We start from the raw sequence: 10,617 nt of genomic DNA, 5'->3' as shown, positions 1-10,617 counted from the left end.
CTCTACTACGCACGGCTCCCGCGTCCTGCCCAGCGTCTCCTCTACTACGCACGGCTCCCGCGTCCTGCCCAGCGTCTCCTCTACTACGCACGGCTCCCGCGTCCTGCCCAGCGTCTCCTCTACTACGCACGGCTCCCGCGTCCTGCCCAGCGTCTCCTCTACTACGCACGGCTCCCGCGTCCTGCCCAGCGTCTCCTCTACTACGCACGGCTCCCGCGTCCTGCCCAGCGTCTCCTCTACTACGCACGGCTCCCGCGTCCTGCTCAGCGTCTCCTCTACTACGCACGGCTCCCGCGTCCTGCTCAGCGTCTCCTCTATGCACAGCTCCCGCGTCCTGCCCAGCGTCTCCTCTACTACGCACAGCTCCCGCGTCCTGCCCAGCGTCTCCTCTACTACGCACAGCTCCCGCGTCCTGCCCAGCGTCTCCTCTACTACGCACAGCTCCCGCGTCCTGCTCAGCGTCTCCTCTACGCACAGCTCCACAGTCATCTAATCTCCAGCAACCTCAGCTCGTCACAAGTTAACACTGCTTCCTGGTATTGAGTCTGCGCTAATTGGAGGAGGCCCCGCCCCTTCGTATGACATCATCCCTCACAGGAGCAACTCCATTCTAGACAAGTGGGCTCCAAAACTAGGTGACCGGTCACAGTGCGGTGCGGAGCTCTGAGCCCAGTGCAAGGTAACGTGTGGCCGCAGAGCTGCCGAGCCTGTGCACTATGCCGGAAGTGACGGCTTTCGGGTCACACGGGCGCTTATCTTTACCACATGACGTGCCAGGTGTACTTGGATATGTAGGGTAAAGGTTATAGTCTAACTTCTTCCTTCCTATACACAGTCTCCAGCAAGAAGTCACTGTGCAGGCTGACAGCGGGCAGGAGCGGGTGCACCATGCTGCCAAACACTGGGTAAGTGGCAGAGCAGGGGATGCCTCTTCCTGCACTCTGGCTATGGCTCAGATCTCTGCATGCTGGCAGGGAATGGAAGCTTTCTTTAGTCACAGACCAGGCTCAGTATGTTGTGCAGGGTGCCTGCGATGTGGGGGCCACAAGAAGGTGTTACCCCACTAATCCGATACCCCAACACTTGTCAGGCAGTGCTATAGCAGTGTGTTCTCCGCACCTACCAGCCTTCCTATGCCCTGGGCAGTGCTGCGGCTATGCCAGGGTCACGTCACTGGTGGGGATTTTAGGCGTGGATTGCTAAACTGATATCCGTAGCTTTTCTGCATCTAAAATCCACACGTAGTTAGTGCACACCAATGCCCATGCAGCAGTATAACCTGTGACCCAAGGGTCCGTTCATTGAAATGAATGGGTAAAATCTGGATCAAAACGGAGAGTTTCCAGTTTCCACAATTGATATTGTCATTATTTTTTAATGCATTTCTTATCATCGCTGTCCCCATTGGGGCTCACAATCTACATTCCCTATCAGTATGTCTTTGGATTGTGGGAGGAAACCGGAGAACCAGGAGGAAACCCACACAAACACCGGGAGAACATACAAACTCCTCGCAGATGTTGTCCTTGATGGGATTTGACCCCAAGGCTGCAGTGCTAACCACTGCGCCACCGTTGTGAAGCTTAATGAATTTCCATGCAGATTCCACACCAGGAAAAAACAAAACAAGAAAAACTCAGCATGTAGATGAGATTAAAGAGGTTCTCCAGTGGAAACAAGTTATCATCTATGCACCCACCGCTGACCCACATGTGATACCCTGTTGACCGGCCGTGGTCTGAATCCTGGATGTGCACCAAACAGCAGAACAGGGAATTTCTATACCTGTCAACATGGACAGGCGGCGCTGCTTCTCTATACTTTTTCCATCAGCCCAATAGAGAATGAATGGCGCGGTGGTTGGGCGCCTGACCTGCGGCACCGTTTTGTAATGGGAAAAAAATTTTCATTTTGGAGATAAGAATAAAAAATTCCCAATCTGCTGTTCAGTGTGGGTCCCAGTTATCACCTATTCTACATATAGGTAATCACTTGTTTTACCTGGACTATCCACTTCAAGCACCACTCCAGCGTTCTTTGTTTTTATTCCGCACTGGAGTGGCGCTTTAAATCTAATCCCAAAGCTCACATACTCACCCGCTGGCGTCTTCACAGATTTTTCGGTGAAGCTTCAGCACCAGTCCAGCAATGCAATAAAAAAAACAAACCAAAACGCTGGAGTGATGCTTTAAGTTCTAAGTCATCCTCTATGCTGGTACTGTAAAACGCTGAGGATTTTATTTGCTGAAAATCCACACGTAAAATCTGCAATGTGTGAACCCAGCGTTGAGGAGTGAGACATCATCTTACAGCAGACCTTGTAACTACATCATCAAGTTCTTCGGCTTCCTCCCTCCAAAGACATAGAGTAAGGCTGTGTGCCCACTATGCGTTATTGAAGCATTTCTGCAGCGGCAATTCCGCCGCTTAAACACTTGATATAAGGTCTGCAATGTTCCCCAATGATAATCTGCATGTACTGTTCACGTGCTGTGGAAATTTCCGCTGTGGATTATTGTGAAAAAATCCGCAACACTACCATTAATTTAGCGTAATCGCCATTGACTTGCATTGGACCGCATAACATCCGCATGACTACACGTGCACATGCTTATATTATGCGGTTCAATGCGCGGATGGTACCCGGGTCTGGAGAAGAGACTCTCATCCAGACCTGGGTACCATAGTACCTGTAGTTTAAAAAAGAATTAAAATAAAAAAAACCTTATACTCCCCTTTCTGGCGCCCCTGGTCTCCTCTGAGCGGTGCTGCTGTCTCCTTGGCTTCCGGCGGTGGTCTGCAAGGACCTTCCATGACGACATTTAGTCATGTGACGGTCACGTGACCGCTGACTTCAGCTGTCAGGTGATGGACGCGTGACCATCACATGACTAAATGACGTCATGGAAGGTCCTTTTTAGAGCATCGGGAGCCGCTGAGGAGACCGGGAGCCATCTGAAGGTGAGTATAATGATTTTTTTTTTTGTATTGATGCTACATTTGCAGTATCGTAACTTGGTCACGCTATATAAATCCATGCCAGTTGCATGGCTTTATATAGTGTGACCAAGTTGTCAAGCACTTTAACAAGTGAAGCTAAAATCGCTTGGAAAAGCACTTGACAACCCACGTGCGAAATTGCGTGTTCAAAACGTTCAATTGTCAAAATTGGTAAAATCTTCGCCAAATTTCCGTTTTTTTTTTTTTCACAAATAAACGCAAGTGATATCGAAGAAATTTTACCACTATCATGAAGTGCAATATGTCACGAAAAACCAATCTCAGAATCAGGGGGATCCGTTGAAGCGTTCCAGAGTAATTACCTCATAAAGTGACAGTGGTCAGAATTGAAAAAATTGGCCTGGTCATTAACGTGCAAATCACCTTTGGGGGTAAAGGGGTTAATATCATACTGTCACATTATAGTGTTTTTTATTATTCCCGCCCCACTGTTATAAATCATTAATGTAAGTGTATTAAAATACTTTCCTGATGCTGTCTTTTACCATTTCCAATGCTGCTTCATTCCTCTCCTCCATCACTTGGTCAGAATTTTGAGCTGCTGACTCACACAACATTTATGTGTGAACTGGAGGTCAGTTCCCCAATGTGATAGAGCCTTGGTCTGAATCTCATAGACTAACATTGAGAAAGTGACCTCTGGTCCACACAGAAGACGTAGTGGGAGCTGGGTGGTCACAAATGCAGTCATGTGATGGAGGGGAGGAAAGGAGCAGCGTTATAAACAGAAGACCACAACGGGTAAGTATTTATATACTATCAGTACACACGTGCTAATGATTGGTAACAGAGGGGGGTAAATAAAAATAAACCGCCAGAGTGCCCTTTAATAACAATAGATTTATTTCCACACCGTGTTACTGGAAAGTAGCGCTACTCACTATGTCTGTACAGCAAAGTACATTATGAATCTGTCTCTGCCACACACAAATGTAATGACCTTGGCCAGTTGTATAACTTAAAAAGCAGTATCTGCACATAGGTTCGCTATTCTGCACTGCTACCAAAACCAAACCAGTTAGGAAAAAATTCAGCAAAACATATTAAAGGGTTTGTCCACTACTAGTACAGCCCCTTTCTGAATCCCTATCTTTCCCCTTTGTAAAATAATAACACCTAGGGCTCCCCCCCGTTAAGCTAAATTCAAACTATAAGACGGACCCCCATTTTCTCATTAAAAAAATAAATTCTCCTACTTTCCAACTCTAAATCTGGGGTTTGTCTTATGGTCCAGTGTGTCTTTTATAGTCCTAAAAAAAAAAAAAAACGTTAAGTCTATGGGAAAATGGATCCATTAAAACCATTCGTTTTCTTCCATTTGTAACGAATCCATTAAGCAAAAAAAATGGATCCTTTACAAAAGATAGAAAAACTATTGGCTAATTAACAGATCTGTTTTACATAGACTTTAATGTTAAAAAGTGGATCCAGCAGAGATCCGTTTTTTAAAAACGGACTAAAAAGTTAATTTACTATTTACTCTTTAAGGTGCATTAACACTGCAACTGATCGGTTCCCGATCTACACAGGCTGTCAATCACCCAATGCACAAGTAAAATGTTCATTCGTCGATTGAAATGATTTTTAAACTTGCTTAAATATAATCAGTCACTACAGCAAATTGTCTTGTGCTACTGAGAGTGTCGTTTTTACATCGCGGTGCAAGTTTTCAATCTTTTTCTCATTTCTTTAGCACTTTTTAAAGTGGGTTACAAAGCTGACCTGCCTGAAAAAGACGTGTGGATCAGGACTGTGGAGTCGGTAACCCAAACCACCGACTCTGAATCCGACTCCTCAATTTCCCAGACTGACTCCCCATCACTGCCTCACTACTGAGCGTGTACATAAAGTGCAGCACAGATTCAGCTCAACTAAAAGCCTAGATACTTGGATCAGGAACAGAACAGACATTTATAGGACACTTCAGAACTTCCCAAAATTCTTATGAGAACATTTACAGCACATCCTGCATAGTAGTACTACTGAACCCACTTTATTATATCTTTTAGGAGTCGGTCCATTTTATACCGACTCCACCAAAATGGACACAGACTCCACGACTCCGACTTCACAGCCCTGGTGTGCACATACCCTAACAGTGGCGTGGAGCCGAGCTCCTCTTGCTGCTGTTAACCCCTTCATGACCTATGACGTATAGGTAAGTCATAGGTCATGGCCCTGAACTCCATGCGGGCTCCAGCGCTGAGCCCGCATGTTTTCAGGCACATGACAGCTGATCTGATTAGCTGTCATGTCCCCCTAACAGCCGCAGGTGGAATCAGTCCACCCGTGGCTGTTAACTAGTTAAATGCCACTGTCAATCTGACAGCAGCATTTAACTCGCGCTTACCAGAAGCGCGTCATAAGTCCCGCCCATCGGCACCCCTGTCACATTATCGCGGGGTGCCGATGGGTTGGCATGGCAACCCAGGTTCTGCAGGAGACCCCTGTGGTTGTCATTGCCAAACTGCCATGAGCGCCACCCCGTAGTTGGCATTCATGGCAGATGAGCATTTCTATTACACATAGCCGGGCTGAAGCCCTGCTATGTGTCACACAGGTGATCAGATGATTGCAGCTTCTAGTCTCCCATGGAGACTATTGAAGCATGTGGGGGGACGGGGGGAAGTTTTTAAAAATATAAATCCTTGACATGCTTAACATGTCACTCTCTCTGCAAGGAGAAACATTACCCCTTGGATACCAGTCAGATGCCTCTCACACTTTGCACTGACGAGGGGCAGTATACCCAAACACAGTGTCTGCAAATTGAGATTTTGGTTTTGGCTATTATCCTAAGTCATGTGCCAAGACTCGTTAAAGGGTCGATATTGACTTTTAGGATTGCTATTTCCTATAGACTGCACTAGAGCTCTAGTCCTCTTCCTCTCTGAAGAGACAATTTGCATAAGAATAGAAATTTTTTTTTTTTTAAACTATAAAAGTTCAAATCGCCTCCCTTTTGCCCCATTCAAAATAAAACAATAAAAAAATACACATATTTGGTATCAGTGTTCAGAATCACCCACTCTATCAATATATAAAAAGAAAAACCTACAAGAAGCAAAATTAACAAAAACCCTGCTGTAAATAAATAAAAAGCAAAAGTGCATTTAAATAAAAGGGATCTTAGTAACACTGTTTTGATCAAAAATAGTATAAAAGCTATCCCAGCAGCGACAAGGTGAACCCGTTTGGGATAGACCTACACTGTCTAATATTAACCCCTTAATGGCCTAGGACGTATTTGTACGCCCCAGGCCATCACCCCCGGTTCAGAGGGGGCTCCAGCGCTGAGCCCGCACTGAACCGCGATCCACCCGCGGCATTTAATAGTGCCGCGACATTTAACAGCGCTGCACCGGAAGCGCGGCGTTAGCCCTGCCCATCGGTGACCCCGTCACGTGATTGCGGGTCACCTATACTTGATCAGGACAACCCGGGGTCTGCAGCAGACCCCTGTGGTTGTCATGTCTCGCTTGCTATGAGCGCCACCCAGTGGTCGGCGCTCATAGCAAGTGAGCATTTTTGCTACACAGAGGCGATCTGCTCATCGCCTCTGTAACAGAAACGATCAGATAACTGCAGCTACTAGTCTCCTATGGAGACTATTGAAGCATGCAGAAAGTGGGAAAAAAATGTTTTTAAAAATATTAAAAAAAATGAAAGTTTAAATCGCCCCATTCAAAATTAAAATACATTTTTTTTGGGTTGTCGCAACATTGAAATAAAATGCAATAACGTGCGATCAAAACATCACGTCTGCCCCAAAAAAGTATCAATAAAAACGTCAGCTTGTCGCACAAAAAAATAAGCCCTCACCTGGCCCCAGATCCCGAAAAATGGAGATGCTACAGGTCTTGAAAAATGGCGCTTTTTTTTTTTTTTTTTAAGCAAACTTTGTTTGTTTTTTTCACCACTTAAATAAAAACCTATACATGTTTGGTGTCTACGAACTCGTAATGACCTGGAAAGTAATAATCGCAGGTCAGTTTTAGCATTCAGTGAGCGTGGTAAAAAACAAAAAACTGTGAAATTTATTTATTTATTTTTTTGGGCAATTTCACCACACTTGGAATTTTTTTTCCCATTTTCCAGTGCACGATATGGTAAAACCAGTGATGGCGTTTAAAAGTACAACTTGTCCCGCAAAAAATAAGCCCTCACATGGCCATATTGACCGAAAAATTAAAAAAGGCTGTGGCTCTGGAAAGAAGGGGAGCAAAAAATGAAAATGGAAAAACCAAGGTTAAGGGGTTAAAAACCTTACCATGTGTCGAAGTTGACCTCAGTGTGAATAAAGGCAGACAAAGGCCCAAGCCCCAAACTATGAAGCTTTTTTAGGCTGTGTGCCCACGATGCATTTTTTAAGCGTCGCTTAAACGCTTGGTAGAAGGCCTGCCATGTCCCCCAATGATAATCCGCATGTGCTGTGCACTTTCCGCTGCGGATTATCATTGCGGAAAAAAACGCAGCACTACCAATTATTTTGCGGAAGTGCTGCGTTTTCGCCGCCATTGACTTGCATTAGAACGCATGGATTCCGCATCACTGCATCTCTACATGCGGATAACATGCGTTTCAATGTGCGGATGGTACCCGGGTGTGGAGAAGAGGAGACTCTCTCCTCCGGACCCGGGTACCATAGAACCTGTAAAAAAAAAAAAAAAAAAAAATAATAATAATAAATAATTAATAAAAAAAAAAAAAAGAATAAAATAAATATAATATTTACCTTCTGATGGCCCGCAATGCGCTTGTCTTCGCTTGCCGGCAGCTCGCGGTGGACTGAAGGACCTGCGCTGACGTCGGCAGGTCATTCAGTGTACCGCGAGCTGCCGGCAAGCCAGGGCTGATCGAATCAAGACTCTGGGGGCCATCAGAAGGTAAGTATAGATTTATTTTTTATTTTTTACCATTCTTTTACGGTCACACTATATAAATCCATGCCGGTTGCATGGATTTATATAGTGTGACCGAGTTGTCAAGCACTTTCCTAGTGATGCTAAAATCGCTTGGAAAGCGCTTGTCAGCCCGCATGCGGAAATGCTTGTGAAGAACACTTCGCTTCCGCTTGTCCCTGGCAGGAAAACGCATGTACAATCCGCATGTACAATCCGCATGCGTTTTTTTTCTGCCAGGGAGATGCAGAAACGCTCAGGAAAAATCTGGAGCATTTCTGCATCGTGGGCACATACATTTAGGCTATCATCCAGCTCAAGAAAGGGAGGCCACACCCAGGTTTGCACAGAATGCAAAAAAAAAAAAAAAAACACGGCCATTGTGAAACATGCATTTATATGCTGCATGCATACCAACTTAAACCAAGCTCAAATTGTGTTTTTTTTTTTGTTTGTTTGTTTTTAACCCCTTCCCGACCCGTGTCACAGCGTTTGTGACATGGAGGATCTGACAGCCGGTGGACTGTGATCACAGGCAGCAGCAGGCTCGGTGTAAATCTCCTGCGCCTGTGATCATACCACCATCCCCCGTCCCAGTGATCTCCCCCACCCCCAGTGATCACCCCCCCCTGCTGCTGCCAGCTACTGCCTGCCGGCTCCTACCCCCCCTTGCTGCTGCCGGCTCCTGCCCCCCTTCTGCCCCAGTGATCACCCCCCCCTGCTGCTGCTGGCTCTTCCATCTCCTCAGCCCCCTCCTGCGCCCCGTATGCCTGAGTGCGCCCCCTCCTGCGCCACATACGCCTGACCGCCCCCACACGTGATTTACACCAAGCACTCACACTATAATAAAGTTTCATTTTTTTTTTTTACACGCACACAGCACACAGCACACAAAATGTCCCGCCCGTCCCGCTCATCCCAGTCTAGGGCGTACTCAGCTGAGGAGGCTATGTCAGGTGTGTGTGTGTGTGTGTGTGTGTGTGTGTGTGTGTGTGTGTGTGTGTGTGTGTGTGTGTGTGTGTGTGTGTGTGTGTGTGTGGTGTATACACTACACTATACCACACCGCACACCAACCTGATATACACTACACAATTTGTGAAGCACATGGGGGTGATCACTATGCATCTAGATAAGTTCCCTGGGGGGTCTAGTTTCCAAAATGGGGTCACTTGTGGGGGAGCTCCAATGTTTGGGCACACGGGCTCTCCAAACACGACATGGTGTCCGCTAACAAATTGGAACCATGTTGCGTTTGCAGAGCCCCTGATATGCCTAAACAGTGGAGCTCCCCCACAAGTGACCCCATTTTGGAAACTAGACCCCCCAAGGCACCAATCTAGATGCATAGTGAGCACTTGAAACCCCCAGGTGCTTCACAAATTGATTCGTAAAAATGAAAGTGGGAAAAAAAACTTTTTTATTTTTACGGATTAATTTGTGAAGCACATGGGGGTTTCAAGTGCTCACTCTGCATCTAGATAGGTGCCTTGGGAGATCTAGTTTCCAAAATGGGGTCACTTGTGGGGGAGCTCCACTGTTTAGTCACATCAGGGGCTCTTCAAACACGATATGGTGTCCGCTAACAAATTCAATGGAAAATCGGCTCAAATTGTTAGCGGACACCATGTTGCGTTTGGAGAGCCCCTAATGTGCCTAAACAGTGGAGCTCCCCCACAAGTGACCCCATTTTGGAAACTAGACCCCCCAAGGCACCTATCTAGATGCATAGTGAGCACTTGGAACCTCCAGGTGCTTCACAAATTGATCTGTGAAAACAAAAAAGTACTTTTTTTTTCACACAAATTTTCTTTTAGCCTAAATTTTTTAATTTTCACATGGGTAACAGGATAAAATGCATCCTAAAATTTGTTGGGCAATTTCTCCTGAGTACAGGAGCGCAATTTGACTTTTGGAGCTAATTTTCCATTCAAAAAGTGAAATGGTGCTCCTTCCCTTCTGAGCCCTGCCGTGTGCCCAAACAGTGGCTTATGACCACATATGAGGTATCAGTGTACTCAGGAGAAATTGACCAACAAATTTTAGGATGCATTTTATCCTGTTACCCATGTGAAAATTAAAAAATTTAGGCTAAAAGAAAATTTTTGTTAGCAAAATTAAAATGTTCATTTTTTTCTTCCATGTTGCTTTAGCTCCTGTGATGCACCTGAAGGGTTAATAATCTTCTTGAATGTAGTTTTGAGTAGCTTGAGGGGTGCAGTTTTTGGAATGGTGTCACTTCTGGGTGTTTTCTGTCATGTACACCCCTCAAAGGGACTTCAAATGTGATGTGATCACTAAAAAAAATGGTTTTGTAAATTTTGCTGGAAAAAAGATAAATTCCTGATGAACTTTGAACCCTTCAAACTTCCAACCAAAATTTTATTTTATTTTTTTCAAAAATTGTGCTGATGTAAAGTAGACATGTGGGAAATGTTATTTATTAACTATTTTGTGTCACATCACTCTGGTTTAGCAGAATAAAAATTCTAAATTTGAAAATTGTGAAATTTTCAAAATTTTTCCCATATTTTTGATTTTTTCACAAATAAGCGCAAATATTATCGACCTAAATTTAATACTAACGTGAAGCCCAATATGTCACGAAAAAACAATCTCAGAATTGCCAGGATCCGTTGAAGTGTTCCAGAGTTTTTACTTTGTAAAGGGACACTGGTCAGAATTGACAAAAATGCC

General features: G+C 45.1%; 1 protein-coding gene across 2 annotated transcripts in view; it reads left to right on the top strand.

Annotated features, from left to right (window-relative positions):
- Positions 1-534: 534 nt before the first annotated feature.
- HSDL2 (hydroxysteroid dehydrogenase like 2) overlaps positions 535-10,617 on the top strand; it is a 90,689-nt gene continuing 80,606 nt past the window's right edge. Inside the window, exons 1-2 of one of the 2 annotated variants that reach the window (XM_073663675.1) lie at positions 535-679; positions 836-905. In XM_073663675.1, the coding sequence (XP_073519776.1) occupies positions 889-905 (17 nt within the window). In that variant the 5' untranslated portion in view covers positions 535-679; positions 836-888. Of the gene's footprint in view, positions 680-748; positions 906-10,617 lie in introns of those variants that run through there. The other variant, XM_073663607.1, reaches the window with a different exon arrangement.

The sequence above is a fragment of the Phyllobates terribilis genome, unplaced genomic scaffold (genome assembly GCF_046119375.1).
Source record: "Phyllobates terribilis strain yellow unplaced genomic scaffold, ASM4611937v1 Scaffold_1__5_contigs__length_1240528914, whole genome shotgun sequence".
Classification (NCBI taxonomy): Eukaryota; Metazoa; Chordata; class Amphibia; order Anura; family Dendrobatidae; genus Phyllobates; species Phyllobates terribilis.
The sequence above is the reverse complement of the archived record's forward strand: the minus strand, read 5'-3'. Positions and strand labels throughout refer to the sequence as shown.